Raw genomic sequence first — 21,554 nt, 5'->3', positions numbered from 1 at the left:
CGCCTCGCTGGGATAATTAAATCCTGTTGTTATCACCAGCGAGTGGGTAACATGGTTGTCTATAAAGATAGAATTGAGATACAGCCTAGACGCTAAAATCTAAAACATTCTGTCGCTCCAGCCGCCCTACAATATATTAGCGTAACAAATAGCCCCAAAACGAACACAATGTCAATAAACAATAACACTAAAATCAATACGATCATATTCTGGCACGCCTGTATACAGTATATAGCGCCAAGGGACTACGACAGCCGATCTGCTTTCACGTCAATCCATCCCTCTCTCTGATTTACCATATTGATTAAATTCTTTTATATCAAAAGAGCAAGCAGTGAAGGTTTAGAAACATATGCCATGGGGTTATATGCCAGTGATGCTAAAGCTGCTTTACCTCCCATAAAATGTACAACATATGTAACATGCGACGGACCCCAAAACCACAGAGTGGACCACCATTTGGGGTCCAGAACTGCAAGATATGCGCCTATGGGTAGAGCGCCAGCAAAACTGGTTTCAAACCACAATATTTCCTGCCATGGTGATTCTAACGCCACCTCTTTTACACCATCAGCACCTTCCACTGTTATAATGAGGACACTGCTACTGCTGTAAAACTTATAAAGACTTAGGGGTCTATTCATGAAGCAGTGAAAAGTGTGGAGAAGTGAGCCAGTGGAGAATTTGCTCATGATGACCAATCAGCTGCTCCGTACAATTTCATAGAATGCAAATTATAAATGTTACCTCGATGCTGATTGGTTGCCATGGGCAACTTCTCCACTGGCTCACTTCTCCACACTTTTCGCTGCTTCATGAATAGACCCCACAGAAACACATAGCAGTATTCCACATACACAGTATGCTCTGCAGGAAGTGGAACCAGATCCTCTCTCCAGGCCCCAGCCGTAATACTCACGCCCTCACCATATGCCCAACCAACCACGTGTTCCTGCCTATCCATCTCAGAAGAGGAGACACACGCTCGGCTGTCATCTGCTCTTCCCTCTACTTGCCCCTTTGTCCCTTTCTGGCCTTCTACGCTCAGCGTTCCCCTAATGCCCATCTGGCTCTGAACCTACTTAGGAGCATATGTATTAAGTCTGGAGAAGTGATAAAGCAGTGACAAGTGTAAGGTGATAACACACCAGCCAATCAGCTCCAACATGTAAATTTACAGTTAGGAGCTGATCACACCAGCCAATCAGCTCCAACATGTAAATTTACAGTTAGGAGCTGATTGGCTGGTACGTTATCACCTTGCACTTATCACTGCTTTATCACTTCTCCAGGCTTAATACATCTGGTCCTATATGAACTGGTCCGTCTCCACTGGCATCTTCCCCTTGCCCTCAAAGCATCATCTTGTCTCACCTAAGGGGAGAGATAAAGTGGAGAAGTTGTCTAAAGCAACCAATCTCACCCCATCTCAAAAAACCTTCTCTTGACCCCCAGAGCTTCGTCGGTCATTGCCTCCTGGACTATTCCCAATTGGATTCCACCTTCGCTCCACTAAGTGAGTTCTCATTTTTCTCTTCTACCTGATACATCTAAGGGTCCACGTCTCCATGATCGTTCTCCAGCATCTCTCTGCGCACACACACACGTGCGCTAATCTATCTGATGACAACTAATTAGCTGAACCGCAGCTTCCCAATTAGAGGACTCGCTAACCTTAAAATGTAAAAACAAGACAAAAACTTGGAGGACTGTGTTCCCCAAAGTTGGCGCTCATCAATTAAGTAAAATAATTTTTACTATCAATAATAATAATGACTAAACTAGACGCAAATAAGAGGAATGTAGCACAACCTAATCGGCGGCAATTACTCAAACATATCCAAAATATGTATTTATTACAAATACTATAGACCACCCTATGTACTTTGTTAGTTAGTCCACACTAACCTACTTTCCCGTACCCTCTGAGCTTCTTGCTGTACATCCCTCCTTCAGCCTCCCGTACCCATTCTACACTAATCACCACCTCTCCCGAGCACGTTCTGCCCTCTGTACAAGGATGTCCCAAGGCACAGGTGACGGGTACTGCAAGTCATAAGGCAAAGCCTTTCTAACATCCTAACATACTGCAACTTGCCATCACGACTCTAGTTCTAATTCAGATCTGATCGTAGCAGCAAATTTGTTAGCAAATGGGCAAAACTATGTGCACTGCAGGTGGGACAGATGTAACATGTGCAGAGAGAGTTGGATTTGGGTGGGGTGTCTAAATGGTCTAAATTGCAGTGTAAAATAAAGCAGCCAGTATTTACCCTGCACAGAAAAAATATAACCCTCCCAAATCTAACTCTCTCTGCACATGTTACATCTCCCCCCTTCCCCTCCTCCCTCCCTCCAGTGCACATGGTTTTGCCCATTTGCTAACAAATTTGCTGCTGCGATAAGATCTGAATTAGGCCCTCTATGTGTGACCAGGTGTACTGCAGCGGAGTCACTGAGCGGACAGCTCCTTGCAAAAGTACCAAACATTCCGTTTAAAGGAGCAGTAACTATATATAAGGAAGGATGGATCCAGTGGTAAGTGTATGTGATGGTAGGGTATGGAATTGTTTAACGAGTAGCTTGACCTCTGAGATTTAGAGACACAAGCCGAAATAAAAAATTCTATTTTATTATTATTATTATTATTATTATTATGCGCAGGAGAAGAGAATTGAAAATACGGTCACCACGTTACCTTTGGGTACAAACTTTTCTGTGGAAGACAGCCATGTTTATTTATTTTTTAAAGACCGAGCGTAGCCAGGATCATTCCACGATTTACACCCCTCTCCTCGCTACCCCATCCACCTCCTACTTTAAACAATCATCTGATCAATTTAGTGCAAATATGTAACCTGGAAAGAGAAGAAGCACAATGGAGGACCGTGTAACTGCTGGGTGGAGCAGACCCAGTGGGGGAGATTCAAATGTTTGAAAAGTCAGTTGGGAGTCTATCTAATAGACAGGAAAAAACAGACACCCAACCGACTTTTCAAACATTTGAATCTCCCCCAGTGACTCCATTTGTCAGGACCTCTTCCTTGTCTTTCTATAAAGCGATTGGCAAAACCTTAAAAAGTGGGAGTTTGGGACCTTTTCTGAAGTATGTTATCTGGATGACCATTAGTTTGGCAGGATGGTTTCTGGAGCATGTGCTGGGAACCAGCTACCCAGTGCAGCGAACAGGTCCGACTACAGCGCTAGGAAAGGGAGCTTCCACCTAAAGCCTTCTGACGGAGTTATCACGTATGAACAGACGAGACGGCCGGCAGTAGCTCCTTTATCCCATTTAAATCAGCAAGAGGAATTGGCTTTATTTTGTTGAGCTTGGCACCGATGTGCCTCAGCCCTCAGAATGAGGGAGACATGCGTTGCTAATGAATCGAGGCCTTTGCGAGCCTGAGTGGTTTCATTTCACGCACCATCCGCCCGCAGCGACTTAATCTGTCCATGAAACAAAACCAACCAGAGAGATAGATTATTTGGACGAGGGGAATGCCAAGAAAACTCCGCTCCCTGAACATCCCGGGCAGAGCACATGTGCCGGTCGCAGGCGGCAATCTACTCTCCGAGTGGCCTGTGATGTACTGCACATGTCCCCGATAGTGTAACGGCTCAATGTGCGCTAGCGGTGCTTAAAAGGCCATCACACATAACAGCGAGCATCCAATGCACTACACACATGCTATTCACTAATACACGTTCCATGCTCCCATAACGCAAACAGCTGCTCAGAGCAGCAGAGCTTTGGGAAGATTGCGCTGATGCCTGCACGGAGTTTAGTGAGCGTGTCTGTAACGTGGCTAGATATAGGCAAACAAAGAGATGAATGGCAAGGTGAAAATGTAGCTGAACAAAGTAACAATAGCCGTAAACCATATTCCCAACCTCTCTACAGCCTATTACCCTCTCAGTCATTGCGATTTTCAATGACTTACTGATAAGATGTGCTATGTACATAGGAACAAAAAGGCCTCTTTCCCTGATCAAAATAGCCTAATTTATCTGCGGGATAGCTATACCTTTGGCTGACAGATGCAACATGTGGGAACATAGGCAGTTGCGCTGTTTAACAGACAGACTACAGAAGAGCTGATTGCTAGGTAACACAGAAGAGGCTTGTATCACACAGAATACAGATTCCCATTAGTATGCGCTGCATTCAGCCGAGAGAAGCTTTACAGCAAACTTATTGTACAGCCGCAGCAGAAATGCATAGTCAGCCTTGGTTTCAGGCCATTGGGACAATAGTTCTGCTAAAATTAAGTTTTTCTTCCATTTAAAGGTGAGCCGTCACATCTGTGACCGGTCGTCTTTTATCAAGTACAAACTATGGCCTACAAAAGACAACACGTCCCCATCCCACCTTCAATGCAATTAGGAGAGGACAGATAAGAGCTGCGCAGCAGTGTCTAATGCTGGTATGCTGCTCAGGCCAATTAGCAATCTAGCCAGGTTTATTAACATACTAAGTGCCTAATCCATGGAGCCTCTACCTTGCAAACAGGGGGACGGTCTTTTATTATAGGCTACTACCTAATAATAGAGATGTGACTAGGCCTTTCCTGTACAGGCTATATGCAACCTGCAATATTGAAAATAAAAGTCCCTAAACCCAGTTTGACCAAGTGAGAGCAATATGAAGCAACACCCAGTATGGTAATAGATTGCTGCACAGTCCGTGTGCAGAGGACAGACCTACAGCAGAGAGATGGCAGCGGCTGTGATTGGCAAGCTGGTCTGGCTGTTCAGCATGCTAGCCGGGTTCATTAGCATACTAACCAGCTGAGCCACAGGCTTCCCCCAGGAGAGCAGTACGGAGGGTTTTAAAAAGAAAAGAACTAAACAAGAGAACAGTGACTTACAGTACAGAACTTGGACATCATTTATAAACATTGCTGCTTCATCGGTAATAGCACAGAAACTAAGGGTTAGGGGTCATTGTATGGAGTAGATGATGGCATAAGTGGGTGCGGAAAAAGCACATGAGGGAAGAGGGCCCTGCTCGTAAGAGCTTACATGATACAGGTAGTGTTCCCACTAGGCTGTTCCAGGGAGGCGCCGCGGCCTGCCCGATTTTAAAATGATAAAATGCGCCCTGCCCATATGGAGGCATGCCGCTGAAACAGCCTGCCATCCCCACCGGCAGGTGGGAAAAGTTGCGGTTGAGCGCTCGCACGGCATCTATTCATAGTGTGGATAGAGCTTGGAGGCAGCCCAGCATGTCCGTAAGTGCTAGGCACACCCCCAAGAGTGACAAATAAGGGGTGTGTCATGAGGCCATGCTCTCTGAGTTGCCACACCCACTTCGTAGGCGTGCCCTATTTCTGGGACGACGCCTGACCACTGTTCATCCTAGAGTGAACACTATACAGGGAGGAGAAAACAGACAGGGTGATACAGATGGGGGGAGACATGAAGCAAGGAGCATGGAGCAGTGGGTTAGGACTTTACAAACCAAATGTGACAAGTCTTTTACAAACATCCACAAATAGAACTATGCACGTAGATTACAATAAAGAGCTTGGTGAAATCATTTAGCAACAGGACCGTCATCTGCAGATGACCTACCTTGGTCAGACAGGAAGTCCAGCATGGTCTGCAGAAGGAAGGACAAGTGGCGAACACACAACGCAGGGTTCCCCATCCTCCGGGAGGCGTAGACAAGCTCGTGCAGCAGGCGCATCTGTACTGCAGCCCATCCTCTGTGCGCACCTGCAGAGGGAACAGCATCAAAGAGAATTGTCTGTATAGGCCCAGCTACAGCGAATGCCTGCACAGAATACCAGAACAGAACCCTTATTACAGATCAGACGCATACGGGCTGATACAAAGCAGAAACAAGTCAGTTATGTGGAAGTATCTTGAATGTTTTTGCGCGGCTCTTCTACAGGCGACGCAGAATTTAAAGGCAATACCAACCAGGTTTTGAAGTCACTGGCGCTTTAAATCTATTACATTTGGCCCATATTCGGATTTCTGGGAGCTAAGGCTCTGTAAATGCCTCTATATACACACTGGGAAACCTCGAGGCCACTTTTATTAGTCACAATATAAAGGTTACTGTGGCCGGAGACCCCGTCAGTCACATGGACAATGGCAGCCGTGGCACGTAAGGGGTTAACTTTCCGCACCCGACATAATTTTTAAATGGACGAATTGGCGCTTGGTGCCATGTTCTACAAAAGCATGTTTAATAATGTGTTATATGTTATATCACTGCGCAGTGCGCAGTTGGAGAATGAGGGACTGCACAGTTATAGAACTGCATGGACAAAGAGCTTATGAGAAAAGTATTAGGTAATTTGTTTCTAAAATGCTTTGACAATTGTTCTTCAGCAACTTGTACATAGCAAGTCATATGTTAATTGTCCTAGCTCCAGCAGGGGATAGGTGTCGATTAGCAGGCCTTTTGGTGGGCAAACATTTTCTTTCAGATACAAACTAAGGTTTGGAAAGAAGACTGTATACGTTTTCAGCATCTCCTGTTGTGTGATAAGCCAAAACTGGTTTTGCATGGAGATGTGAAAGACAAAAGTGCCTGCTAAATCAGATTGTGTTTTACGAATGCAAACTAGTTGGTTTCGTGTAACAACAATTAAGATGTCCTAGGCTGCATTACGTATGTTAGATGCAGATTTATGTTTAAAATGACAAGAACGTTGTCTATGTGTGAGAGAATGAATGCAATTGAAATTCATGTTATATTTATCATTTGTGGAAAAAAAACAGGAACATGTTAATCAGATTGTGTTTGGAAAAGCCACTGGTTTGGTTCAAGTACGAAAAGGAGCAGAATATTGCTTTATCTAATTCTTAACTCTTTTGAAATGTAACTTGTATTTATTTAGATTTTGTGCGATAAACTGATTGGTTGGAGAAGACAGGGAGGACTTACCCCCCTGTGGTACAGTGTATAGAACGGAGATAAAAAGAGGAGGCCTGTGAGCCTCCAGTGTATTATACCAACTACTTTCTGCTGTAAACATCTGCTGTATTGCTGAAGTTCTTTTCAGAACTATTTGGTCAAATAAACATCTTCTGCCTCAAGACTACCGCTTCATCTTGTGACCTGCAGGGCTAGGCGAAACCTAGCTCCGTCGACGCATACAGAGCAGAACCGTGGTTCCAGACGCCACGGCAACAAGGAGTCTGGTGGTGGCAGCATTGTACCCGCCCACTGAGCAGTGGGTGGAGTCAGTACAGGCGGTTACTGACGGTAAGCGGGAATCCCCTAATTGGCCAGGTCCCGGGTGACCTAAAACTCGATTTTGTGCCTGGGGGTGGGACTCGAGGCGGTGAGAGCTTTCGTACGGAACCACCCGGTCACAGTTACTTTTACATATATCATCTGAGTCTTATTTCAATCATCTGTAATAATTAATATTATTCCACAAATTCCCATTCCCTAGCTACCTGTGCCCAGGATCAGGTCCACCCAGCTGATCATCTTAAATTATAAAATTCCATCCAGCTTCTTCCACTCACTAATCCAGGACCATTTCCTCCAGCACTGCTCTCCACTTATCCACCCCCCCCTTCCCCCCTCACATTAGGCACAGTCACACAAGAAAAGGCTTTTCCTTCTCTTCCCTTTTTGTTTTGCTGCTTAAAAAGATTAGGTAGCGTGCGCTGCAGTTGCTGAAAGCTTTGCTGGCGGCCACCACAAACGAAATTAAAATATTAAACACAGATTTCTAAATGCTTTTATACTTCAGCGACTTTGTGAGTAGAAAAAAAAAAATAGACCGAAAAAAGAAAAAAACCCACTGCGGTGAGCAAAAAGAAAAGACTACAATAGAGGAACAGAGGACGAGCCTTTCATGTAGCTGACAAAAGAGGAACACTATAACACTACGAAGTGAGAACACAGAGCGCGGAGATTCAACGTGGGGAAGTTTCCAGATACACAAAAGCCTCATCCGGGGGCAGCGGATGGGTTGTGGGATGGAATCTGGGGCACAGTCACCGCGGCACATTCTCTAACAGGGCATTTAGGCGCAAATGTAACCGTAACAACTAATCGGTGGCTTATAAATAACTAGCGCTAGACAGATAACAGCCGTTTGCTGAATGGCTGAGAGCACATTTTGCATGCAAGGTTTTTTATCAATTAGAAAAAAAATAGGAATTTAATACCTACCGGTAATCCCTTTTCTCCTAGTCCGTAGTGGATACTGGAGTCTTGTACTTTAGTATCATGGGGTATAGATCGGGTCCACTGGAGCCTGGCACTTAAAAACCTTTAGTGTGTGTATGTGTGTGCTGGCTCCTCCCCTCTATGCCCCTCCTATCAGACTCAGTCTAGGAAAACTGTGCCCGAGGAGATGGACATAACATGAGAGAAGAAAACATTACAACAGCGGTGAGGCAACAAGCCAACACACAACCATGGCCCTCATTCCGAGTTGTTCGCTCGCTAGCAGATTTTAGCAGCATTGCACACGCTAGGCCGCCGCCCTCTGGGAGTGTATCTTCGCTTAGCAGAATAGCGAACGAAAGATTAGCAGAATTGCGAATAGAAATTTCTTAGCAGTTTCTGAGTAGCTGGAGACTTACTCCTACACTGCGATCAGCTCAGGCCGTTTCGTTCCTGGTTTGACGTCACAAACACGCCCTGCGTTCGGCCAGCCACTCCCCCGTTTCTCCAGACACTCCCACGTTTTATCCTGGCACGCCTGCGTTTTTCCGCACTCTCCCAGAAAACGGTCAGTTTCCGCCCAGAAACACCCACTTCCTGTCAATCACTCTCCGATCACTTCAACGATGAAAATTCTTCGTTCGGACATGAGTAAATCTACTAAGTTTTGAGCTAAAATACTTAGCGCATGCGCACTGCGTACCATGCGCATGCGCATTTTCGCATTAATCGCCCCATTGCGAAAATCGGCAACGAGCGAACAACTCGGAATGACCCCCCATAAACGAAAGGAGAGCGCTAACAAGAACAGAGAATTGCAGCATCAACCCAACCAGGATAGCACAGCTATCCCAACAACATAACGGGACAGCAATGCCGGTCCAACCAAATACTTACACAGGTAAGCAGGAACGAAGCGCTGAGGCGGGCGCCCAGTACCCACTACGGACTAGGAGAAAAGGAATTACCAGAAGGTATTAAATTCCTATTTTCTCTTACATCCTAGTGGATACTGGGGTCTTGTACTTTAGTACCATGGGGAAGTCCCAAAGCTCCCAAACGGGTGGGAGAGTGCTGAGACCTCTGTAAAACCGCCTGACTAAACTGAAGGGTCATCCTTGGCCAAGGTATCGAACCTATAGAATTTAACAAACGCGTTCGAACCAGACCAGGTTGCAGCTCGGCACAATTGTAGGGTCGATACACCCCGGGCAGCCGCCCTGGAAGACCCCACCGACCTCCTCGAGTGGGCCTGAACAGACTCCGGTAAGGGCAGAGCCGCCAAAGTATAGGCCTGTTAAATGGTCAACCTGAGCTAAAAAGCAATAGATTGTTTGGAAGCTGGCCAACCAATCTTGGAAGCATTATAAAGGACAAACAGCGAGTCAGATTTCCGATGACGGGCCGTCCTTTTGATATAAATCTTCAAAGCCCTGACCACATCCAAGGACTCAGGACCAACGGAAGCATCAGACAACACTGGAACCACAATAGCCTGATTGACATGAAAAGCGGACAGCACTTTATGCAAAAACTGAGGAGGGGTCCTAAGTTCCGCCCTGTCCTCATGAATAAACAAATAAGGACGCTTACAGGATAAGGCCCGCCAATTCAGAGACACACCTAGCAGACGCCAAAGCCAATAACATCACCGTCTTCCAGGTGAGAAATTTCAACTTCACCCTCTGTAAAAGTTCAAACCAATCCGATTGGAGAAAGGACAGAACCACATTGAGGTCCCATGGACCCATGGGAGGTACAAAGGGCGGTTGCATATGAAGGACTCCCTTTAGGAAAGTCTGTACTTCCGGCAACATGGCAAGCTGTTTCTGGACAGAGAGTGCAGAAATCTGGACTTTGGTGGAGCCTAAACGTAGGCCCATATCCACTCCCGCTTCCAGGAAAAGTAGAAAACGACCAATCCTAAACTCCACGGGAGGCACCTTTCTACTTTCACTCCAGGAAACATACTTTTTCCAGATACGATGATAATGTTTTGACGTAACTCTCTTCCTGGCCTGGACCATGGTGGAAATAAGTCGAGGGGAAAAAACATTTTTTCCTAGAATCTCCCTCTCAACTTTCAAGCCGTCAAACGTAACCGCTGTAAGTCTGGATAGACTAACGGACCTTGCTGAAGAAGATCGTCTCAAGAGCGGTAGAGGCCATGGATCCTCCAGAGTCATGGCTAGGAGTTCAGAGTACCACGTCCGTCGAGGCCAATTAGAATTGCTTGAACGCTTTCCCTTCTTAGTCTTTTTAGCACTCTGGGGATCAGCGGTAGAGGAGGGAACAAGTACATACACAGTGATGTCAGCGCGTCCACTGCTACAGCCTGTGGATCCCTCGTTCTGGAACAGTAACAGCAAAGCTTCTTGTTGAGACGAGAAGCCATCAGGTCTATCTGTGGACAGCCCCACCCGTGAATTAAGTGTTGAAATACCTGGGGATAGAGGCCCCACTCCCCCGAATGGAGGTCGTGCCTGCTGAGGAAGTCTGCTTCCCAGTTGTCCACTCCTGGAATGCATATGGCTGAAATGGCCCTTGCGTTGGCCTCTGCCCAGACGAGAATCCTTGACACTTCGCGCATTGCCGCTCTGACTCTTGTTCCCCCTTGGTTTATGTATGCCACCGCCGTGGCGTTGTCCTGGATCACCTGATCCTTCAGGAGATGAGAAGCTTGCAGAAGAGCACTGTAAATTGCCCTGAGTTCAAGGATGTTTATTGGCAAAACTGATTCCTGAACTGACCATAACCCCTGAAACTGGGCCCATTGGGTCACCGCTCCCCAACCCCAGAGGCTGGCATCCATTGTTAGTAGAATCTATGAGTGGATATTGAAACTTTTGCCCTCTACCAGGTGAGGAATTTGAAGTCCCCATAATAGAGAAATCCGGGCTTTCGGAGATAGGGACACTTCCTGGTGCATATGAAGGTGAGAACCCGACCATTTGTCTAGCAGATCCAGTTGAAATGGTCAGGCATGAAACCTGCCGTATTGGATTGCCTCGTACGCAGCCACCTACTTGCCCAGTAATCAGATGCAAAGATGTATGGACACCCTGCGAGGACTGAGTACCGAACGAACCATAGCCTGGATAGTCAAGGCCTTGTCCATCGGGAGAAACACCTTTTGAGATACCGTATCCAGAATCATTCCCAGGAACTGAAGACATTGGGTCGGTTCCAGGTGAGATTTCTGAAAATTTAAAATCCACCCATGATCCGTAAGTAGGCGAGTAGTCAGATCGATGCTGTGCAGTAGACGCTCACTGGATACAGCCTTTATTAGGAGATTGTCCAAATAGGTGACTATGTTCACTCCCATCATGAGCAGTGCCAGCATCATCTCCCCAAGACCTTGGTGAAGACCCTCAGAGCTGTGGATAATCCAAAGGGTAGGGCTTGAAACTGGAAATGGTTGTCCAATATGGCGAACCTGAGGTAAGCCTGATGAGGGGGCCACATGGGAATGTGTAGGTAAGCATCCTTGACATCCAAAGACACCATGAACTCCCCCTCCTCAAGAGCGGACACCACCGCCCGCAGGGACTCCATCTTGAATTTGAACACCCGCAGATACGAGTTTAGAGACTTCAGGTTCAAGATGGGGCGCACCGAACCGTCTGGTTTGGGAACGACAAAGAGACTGGAGTAAAAACACCTGTTGCGCAACAGAGGAGGAACAGGAACTTCCACCCCTGTCTGCAAAAGTTTTTGAATAGCCTCTGGTAAGGTAACTTTTGCTGTGGGTAAAGCTGGTAAGCCCGAATTTAAAAATATGGAGGAGGTAGTGCTTGAAATTCCAGCCGGTATCCTTGGGAAATGAGGTCCCTCACCAAAGGGTCCCGGCAGGACTCTGCCCACACGTGTGCGAAGTGTTGAAGGCGAGCACCTACCTGAAAGTCGCCTTACCTCTGGGGCCAACTGTCACGCAGAAGGCTTAGTGGCAGGGGATCCGGTGGTCTGGTCCAGTGAGACAGCAGGTGCAGGTTTACAGGACTTACCACGAGATCCTCTGGAAGTGGTGGAGACCCATCAGCCCCTGCCTTTGAACCTGGCCACACGGAAAAAATGCAAGTAGGGTCCTTTGTAAGAACATCTAGCAGGTAGCGCAGCCGATGGCAGATAGGTAGGCCGTTGCTTGGGAGATCCATTTATTTGATTTGTCTCCAAACAAGGCATAACCTGTAAAGGGAAGATTTTCTACACCCTTTTTGGAATCAGTGTCTGCCAACCACTGACGTAACCACAAAGCTCTGCGCGACGAAACAGCCATAGCAGTAGTGCGGCCATTTGTCTTACACAACTCTTTAATAGCCTCGCTTATAAAACGTGCAGCATCCTGTATATGTTGCAGCAGAGTAATTACCTCATCCCGAGGTAGAGAGTCTAAACCATCAATAACATTATCAGACCACTTGACAGCCGCCCTGGAGATCCACCCGCAAACTATTGTGTGGCGTTGTGCTGCGCCTGCTGCCGTATAAATTGCCTTAAGCGTTGTCTCAATTTTATGGTCAGCTGGCTCTTTCAGGGATATAGCCCCAGGAACAGGCACTACCAATTTCTTAGACAGTCTGGATACCGACGTTTCGACTGACGGGGGGGGGGGGGGGGGGGTTTCCCACAACTTCCTATCCTCAGCTGGAAGGGGAAAGGTAGATAAAAACCTCTGGGGAATGTTAAATTTTTTATCAGGGTTTAACCAAGCCTCCCTTGCCAGGGAGTTTAACTCCTTAGACACCAGAAAAATAGCTGAACTCTTGGGTCATACATTAAAGTATAACTCCTCATCTGGTTCCACCTCCTGATCCGGTATGTGGAGGACCTCTCTTACAGCAAAAAGGAGAGCCTCCACCACAGGGGACAGAGAGCTGTCCTCATCCATATCATCATCATCCACATCAGGCTGATCAGAATCAGACTGGAGCACCTGTGACAGTGAGCGTTTATGGAAGCCACTAGAGGGGGCTGGGAAGCTTTCTTGGTATCTGCTGCTTTAGCCACACAATCAATGGAATGTTTTAACACCTGTCTCTCTCTTTAAGCTGCAGCTAATTCTGAATTTACATTCTGAATCATGCTTTTAAAGCTATCCAACCAGTCAGGTGCTTGTGAACTGTGTCCCTGTGGAGACAAGGAACATTGCTCACACATGAGTGACCCCTCTGAGGATGGGGTAGAGTTACAAGCAGCACACATAACCATGTCAACAAACATCTTACACAATAGTATACAGCGCAGCTCACTGACCATCACCTCCACACAGACCCTAGAGAGCTCCTGGAGTGACACTGAGGAGCGGACACCAGCACACAGAACACAGCAGCACAGTGTGTTAAAGTATGTGTATGACCTGATAACAGTGCAGCGGCACTACCGCTGGCGTGCTCCCCCTCTTCCTATGACCCCCTGGTACCAGTTGTACAGCCTGTGACAGCGTGGGTCCTGGAGGAGCAGCATGCATGCAGCCTGTGTCAGATCCGCAGCAGCAGGAAATGGCGCCTTCCCGCCGCTGGTCCCGCTCCGGGAAGCCCCGCCCCTTGTAATGGCGCGCAGTCCCTACAGTTTATACTGGCCACGTTTAACAAGAAACACAAGTAAATGTATCTTTAACAGTAAACACAAAGCCTTGAGACAGTGAGCACTGTGGGGCAATAGCCCAAAACCAGTTCGTCCGTGTGGGGCACCGCAGCTCCAGGCCCGTGACCGCCGCCTGACCTGCCGCCAAACTGCGACGGGGACCCTGGTATAACACTCACCGCACCTGGGTCTTCGGCATCTGTTAGAGGGTGGCGGCTAGCTGCTGGCGTGGGCACACATACTGACGATGTGTGATCAGCACCTCAGGAGCTCAGGTAGCCTGGTTGCCAAACAGAGCTATCTGAAAATAATAAACTAAATTAAATTTAAAGAAAAATCTCTGGAGCTCCAGAGAAGTGCACCCGGCTCCTTGGGCACATTTTTCTAAACTGAGTCTGGTAGGAGGGGCATAGAGGGGAGGAGCCAGCACACACACACACACACTAAAGGTTTTAAAGTGCCAGGCTCCAGTGGACCCGATCTATACCTCATGGTACTAAAGTACAAGACCCCAGTGTCCACTAGGACGTAAGAGAAATCAATAATTATCAATGAGCGCTGTCTACGAAGAAAGTTCATGAAATCACAGCGCAAACTAGATGATGAAAGCAAAGGTCTCGTGGTGGGTACACACTATGGGGGAATTCAATGAGCTGCAGGACTTACCGTGGGGTTGTAGTACATCCACTCTGGGCACTTACCCCGGAGCTATGGGTTACCATGATAGCCTCAGGAAATAACTCAATAGTTCCGGGCATTTAACCTAAGCTAATATACCGCGGTAAGTCCCACAGCTAATCCTGCGTCTCCCTCTGCACCAGTTGTCATGAGCCGGTCTTTACCGTCATTGTTACCTCTGCTGAAGTCTTTCGGGTCCAGGGATAAGCTGTAGCCGGGCAGAGTCTCTAGCAGGAGTTTGTAGCACGCCTTCCAGCCTGGCTCCGAGATAGTGGGGGCCACACACTGCATGGCTGCCACCCGCTTGAAGAAAGCGGACTTGCGGTGGAAGCCTATCAGTTCGTACAGCTCAGAGAGGACGCTGTATCGCTGAATCTTCTCCTCTTCTGAGAGCTGGAAGAGAATAAAATATATATACACTGTATATCTCGACAACCAAAGTGTGATGACCGATATATGGTTAATATGTCTCAAACATAAGGAAGCTAAAAAAGTATTACAGGGGCAAAGACAAAAACAACCTTTCTTAACCAGGGGGGCCCAACTCTACGGCGCTCCACTCGGGTGGTTAGCATTACTGCCTCACAGCACTGAAGTCTTGGGTTCGATTCCCACCATGACCCCATCTGTGTGAAGTTTGTATGTTCTCCCCGTGCTTGCGTGAGTTTCCTCTGGGTACTCCGGTTTCCTCCCACAATCCAAATATATACTGGTAGTTTAATTGGCTCCCAACAAAAATGAACCCTAGTGCTTAAGCGTGTGCGTGTCCATGTGTTTAGGGCAGACTAGATGGGCCAAGTGGTTCTTATCTGCCCTCAATGTTTCTATTATAAGGCGTAGACTCAGCCCTGCATTATAGTCCCATTAAACATTTCTTCCGTTTACATATAACGAGAATGCACCTGTAGTGGGTAGTAAATTTAAAAGGTCGCAAACTGTAAAAACAAAAAAAGGACTAAGTCAAACAACTGTACAAAAATAGACTTCTGCACACTGACTGCCTCACTGGTCTCCATTTCCCTGTATAAATACAAAAGGCTGCACCAGCACAGAGCTCAGCATGCTATCAGGCTGAAAGGGAGGATTAATAAATGCCAAAACAAAAAGAACAACGCTGTGTTGCATAAAGTGTACAATAATTACAATACTGTAGCAGATGAACTCACTTTAAAACTGCTGAGAAATACTGTATGAGCTCTGTGAAGTGCTGGCGCCATCTAGTGACCATATAGAAGCACAGCAGGTGCAGTGAGATCTTGCAAAATTCAGAGCATGGCTGGCATTTAATTCTACACCAAGAACACAAATCAGGTTAAATTTGTAAGCATAACGATTTGTGTTTGTCATATACTGAAGAAAGCATGACAACGTTAATTTTGATAGATGATTCTTAAAGAACAAAAAAAAAAAGTAGGCTATGTATACGTACATTAAATCATTTTCTCTAGAGGTTCTAAACTGGAGATTGGCCACTTTATATATTTCTCCAAAAGAACAAGCTTTAGAATTATTATTTTTTAAACCCCAATAACAGACAAAAGGAAACATAAACCAAAATCTCTTGCTCTCATTAATGTGGGGTAGTTGCAGTGCATCTTACAACCATAACTGGCATACTTGGATGCGCAATATGTTGAATATTTAGTATTTGCTGAAAGTGGACCCAGTTACATGGTCAACACTTGCCATGTCAACATTCACAACTACAATGCCGGAAGTTCCGTTTTTTGCTAAATGGACTAATAAAGTTTTTATGTATAAATATTGTTACATTTTTAACATAACCCAACCCTGAAGAAGTGCTAAATACAGCATGAAATGCGTTGGTGGATACGCGGTAACACAGAGGACTTATACAAACTGCCGTCCAGCGGACCTGGCGATTGCCGAGTGATATCATCTGATAAGCTTCCCTGCCTCGCGTCTCCCCCGCTGGACGCGGCGGTGGTGAGACGTGATCATACCAGCAAGCCACGGACAGCTGCTGCCACATCAGGCTGAGGAATCCCGTGGCCATCGTTCAGGTAGGGACAGCTAGGTCATAGTTCCGGACCAGTCTGTGTACCACACCGCTAAAAGGCTCCCAAAAAGGGCCGTAAACAATTGTTTTTTTTTAACAAATCTCTTTTTTTCAGGTGCCACTTTAAAACATAAGCGCTCGTTCTTAACCATATACAATGTCAACATTAAAAAGTCGACAGGCACCGTGTCTACATCCTCAGAACGTCAACATGATCATAGTGTCAACTTCTAGAAAGTCACCATGTACAATGGCAACATTCTCAGAATGGCGACAGTTAGGGTTAGGCACTGCCGGGAGGGTTAAGGGTTAGGCACGAGGGGGAGTGATCGGAATTAGGATTAGGGAGAGGCGGGGAAACACTCAGCAGAGGTGGGACGCAGGGGATACTGTACTCCGGGTCCCCCTCTGTCAGGGGGCCCCAGCAGATGGTGACATCACTGGCTCTCCCTCATGTGCAGCAGTGGAACCAATCAGCCAGAATGTGAGGAGGACAGTATGCAAAGCAGACAGAGACACAGGAGTGTCAGGTTTCATGACCTACCAATGGAACTTTCCAACCATAGGAGAGATAGGAGGGGGAGAGAGCTGTAAGTGACACAGAGATCCCAGCACCTCCTCTTCTTCTGTGTTGAAATACCTTTCTTCTCAATTAAATAGTGATGCCAATCATATATTAAGAGGGAAGTCAAGGAAAGGGTCATGTTGGGAGGTTTGCACAATCTACTATACATTCCCCCCCCCCCCTTTCCCACAGGGCCCCTTGTCTTAAGTGTCCCAGGTACCCCCCAAGTTTTAATCCAGCCCTGCCCCCAGGGATGGTTTGTTGACAGTTCATCGCTTCAACATATTACCAGTGGAGACATGATGAAAGTTGATATGGTCACTGAAAACATGACGCATGTCGACAGTTTGGCCATTTTGACATTCTCATGTCGACTTGATGCATGATGACATAACTGTCAATCAATCATACCACACACACTGAATGGGTGTACGGAAGACCAAGTGGCTGGCCATAGCTTCTCATGCCATACTGCCCAGGAGGCACTAACAGATCTGGTACAGAGTGTCATTACATTTTTAGAACCAGATTAACCCACCTCAATGCAATACAGGCAATTGCAAAAGAACTTCATCTTGCAATGGTCGGCTTTGAAGCCGGCCAACCACTCCTGTGGGTATCATAGTGGACCAAACAGGCCATCTGCCCTGCGTACTTCATGTGGCTTATTAATACATTTCCTCAAAGCTATGACAGTACTCAGGGTGAAGAGAGACCTATTCTTCCAGTCTAAGGCCTGAATTACCATGTCCTGATTAAGGGGGAGCCTGGAGACTACTTTTGGCTAAAAGGAAGGTTTAGTTTCTGGAGACCAGACCGGAATTCATGAAGGAGGATTAGTGGAGAACTACAAGGAAGAGCCCACAGCTCCAAAACTCTACTAAGAAGTCTTCCAGGAAAAAGAAATCGACCTCTACTGCATCCAACAGCTGGAAAGGAGGTTACTTTTAGGCTGTCAGCACCAGGTTGACATCCCAAGGAGCTACTGGTTTGACGTATAGAGGTGCAAATGCCTTATAAAGACCTGAAACCTAGAGGATAAGTCTCCATCCAGACCCTCTTACAAGAAAAGGAGTAAACAGTTCAACCAAGAGGTAGGATACCCGTTCCGTCCTCAACAGGAGAAGTCTTCCATATACTGCAATAATGTCTGGCTGTAACAGGCTTCTGTTATATGAGCTTGCTCTGTACCGTGATGTTAGAGAAGCTCTTAGCGCTAAGGATCATGGCTTCAACCCATTACGTTAAACCCAGCAAAGCTCAACAGGTCTTGTTCAGAAGACACCACAACTAGCTAACTGCCACACTGAAAGTAAAATGTACCACGGACATCTCAACCAGACCGGTGCCACCAAGACCACTTGAACAAGTAAATCAGATGAAAGTACTAATATCTGCAAGCTAACAGCAACTGTAGCGAGTGACCCTGTAGCTAGAGGTTCTTGCCCTCTTTCAAGAATGTTTTCTGCTGACTGGTACTGTATAGCAGCCCCAAGATGACCATCCACTGGGAAGGTGTATTTTGATTTTTTTTGTAGTTGATGAGCCAACCTTGGATTCTAAGGTCTGATAATTATCCAGAACATTAGCCTGCATCAAGGCTGGTTTGCCCATCTTGATAAGCAGATCGTCTTGATAGAGAATGACTGTCACCTTACAGATCAGAGAAGGGCATACATTAAAGCCATGACCTTCATAAACATGCTAGGCCTCAGTCGTCCGGACGAACGGTGGAGTCAAAAATGGGTCTGAGCAGCAAGGCTGAGAAGACATTGGTAGCCTTTCTATATTGGAACAGGCACATACTTGTGTTACTGTAACTCACAATGCTGCACACTCCGAATGACACATCTGAAGAACTCCATCTTGAACCTGCACAGTATTTAGGTTCAGAATGAGGAGTTCCATCTGGCTTCTGGACAGAGATAAGTGAAATCCCAATCCCTTCTGCTCTTCTGACACCACAATTACTGCTCCTGATGAGATCAAGCACTGGGAACAGATTTGCTTTGAGGAAAACTCTGTTTTATCTGCACAAGGGTCGGTGGAGAACATCAGTCTGGACCACGATGTAGCCCAAATTACATGGCCGCCTCTGCCTCGCTGTGTCTAGTGTGGTACTTGCACAACAGGCAGCCCCCATCTGACCCTCACCACCTCTGACACTGGGGGATCAAACACCCACTCCTATGATGTAAGACACAGAACTTGAGCTTCCAGTACATGTCACAGTCGGGTCCTGATGACTGACAGCACAGGAGACACAGAGTTTTCCAGTCAAAGAATATGACTTTGGACAGAGGGACGCAGCATATGCTCTCACATTTAGCCTCCCAGCAGGTAAGGGTTTTTTGAGGGGGTTACGGCCGTTGAGTCGACACTCATTAGGTCGACCACTGAAGGTCGACAATGCCATTAGGTCAACATGTAATAGGTCGTCAGGTCAAAAGGTCGACATGAGTTTTTCGAATTGTTTGGATTTTTTTTTTCATACTTTACGATCCACGTGGACTACGATTGGAACGGTAATCTGTGCCGAGCGAAGCGGTAGCGGAGCGAGGCACCTTGCCCGAAGCATGGCGAGCGAAGCGAGCCATGCGAGGGGACACGGTGCATTAATTTAGGTTCCCAGTCACTTTACGGAGAAAACGACACCAAAAACAGTGAAAAGCTTCATGTTGACCTTTTGACCTAATGACCATGTCGACCTTCCATGGTAGACCTAATGACTGTCGACCTAAGTTGTGTCTATCCAACGCCCCATACCCTTTTGAGGAGTAAATTTTACTCTAATAAACACTAAAATTAACGGAGACCTTGAAATAAACACATTTCTAATGATACTTAAATTGTCATTTTGCTCACTGTTATTTACCCTGCACAGAAAAATATCACCCATGTAAATCTCTCTGCACATGTTACATCTGCCCCACCCGCAGTGCAGCACGGCTTTGCCCAGCTGTGTGCTGCTTTGCTTACAAACCTGAATCAGACCCTAAGTCACAGTTAGGGTAATTCTTTAGAAAATTCACAACAGAGACTGTCTCGTCAATAAACTGCTCATTCTTATTGCCCACAGTTCACATTATACCCCAAGATGAAAAGAAATGACCAGCTATTACCCTTCATGCACAGATCTCTCCTAGTGGCCTGAACAAAGAGTGACTAGTGGGTACAGATCCCTGGTATAGTGCTGAGCTATACAATGACAGTCTGCCTATCTGTTACCCACGTCACTATCAGGGGCCACCTCCTTTAGGCCCAAGTAGTAACCACCACCAAGAGCTCACCTATCAGGAGCCCGGGACACTCAGATGCATAAACTGTGGTGTGGGCAGTGGACCTTTAATGAAAGCGCATTTCATTAAAGCCCGACACTACGTGACAATGAAGTGAGCAGTTATGTTATCAATAAGGCTTATGAGGTGATTTGGAGAGAGAAGCCTAAATATAACCCAACAGGTAAGAATTCTTCATACAATGGCCCTCATTCCGAGTTGTTCGCTCGTTATTTTTTCCCCGCTACGGAGCGATTAGTCGCAAACTGCGCTAGTGCAATGTACGCAGTGCGCCTGCGCCAAGTAAATTTGCACAAAAGTTTGGTATTTTACTCACGGCCTAACAAGGTTTTTTCATCGTTCTGCTGATCGTAGTGTGATTGACAGGAAATGGGTGTTTCTGGGCGGAAACTGACCGTTTTCTGGGAGTGTGCGGAAAAACGCAGGCGTTTCAGGGAAAAAGTGTCTGGAGAAACGGAGGAGTGGTTGGGCGAACGCTGGGTGTGTTTGTGACGTCAAACCAGGAACGAAAAGGACTGAACTGATCGCAGTGTAGGAGTAAGTCTCAAGCTACTCAGAAACTGCTAAGAAATTTCTATTTGCAATTCTGCTAATCTTTCGTTCGCTATTCTGCTAAGCGAAGATTCACTCCCAGAGGGCGGCGGCCTAGCGTGTGCAATGCTGCTAAAAGCAGCTAGCGAGCGAACAACTCGGAATGAGGGCCCATGTTCTCAGAGAATAACAATGGAACAATAAACCACGGGGGTGATTCTGATCTGATCTCTTGGCTGCTAATTTTGCTGTCCTGCGTTCAGATAGTCGCCGCCTCCAAGTGGAGTGCATTTTTGCCGTGCAAGTGTGCGATCCTATGTGTATGCCGAGCTGCTAAAATCCACTTTGTGCAGCCCAGGACTTACTCCTATAGTTCGATCACATCAGGTTGATCGGGGCCGGAGATGACGTCACACACCCTCCATGAAAACGCTTCGGAACGCCTGCGTTGTTCCGGACACTCCCAGTAAATGGTCAGTTACCAACCACAAACGACCTCCTCTGATTTTTCTTACCATCCCGTCACTGACCAGCGATCCCCTTTGTTGCTGTCTGACGCGCGTGCGCATTGCGGTGTATACACATGCGCAGTTACTACCTGATCGCCCGCTGAGCGAAAACGCACAGCAGCGATCGGATCTGAATCACTTCCCACAAGTCTTTTTCAGCTGCAGCCTATGGGCCTAATTCAGACCTGATCGCGAAAGCAAAGTCTTGAGCAAAACCATGTGC

The 21,554-nt window shown here is 46.7% G+C and overlaps 1 protein-coding gene across 2 annotated transcripts in view; it reads right to left on the bottom strand.

Moving 5' to 3' along the window:
- The window catches only part of TRAPPC9 (trafficking protein particle complex subunit 9), a 1,110,831-nt gene that overhangs the window by 1,016,055 nt on the left and 73,222 nt on the right, over positions 1 to 21,554 (bottom strand). For both annotated transcript variants that reach the window (XM_063921220.1, XM_063921221.1), the window contains exons 8-9: positions 14,584 to 14,800; positions 5,575 to 5,718 (exon numbers count right to left, since the gene is read on the bottom strand). In XM_063921220.1, the coding sequence (XP_063777290.1) occupies positions 5,575 to 5,718; positions 14,584 to 14,800 (361 nt within the window). The remainder of the gene's footprint in view (positions 1 to 5,574; positions 5,719 to 14,583; positions 14,801 to 21,554) is intronic.

Source organism: Pseudophryne corroboree, chromosome 5, assembly GCF_028390025.1.
Source record: "Pseudophryne corroboree isolate aPseCor3 chromosome 5, aPseCor3.hap2, whole genome shotgun sequence".
Taxonomy (NCBI): Eukaryota; Metazoa; Chordata; class Amphibia; order Anura; family Myobatrachidae; genus Pseudophryne; species Pseudophryne corroboree.
The sequence above is the reverse complement of the archived record's forward strand: the minus strand, read 5'-3'. Positions and strand labels throughout refer to the sequence as shown.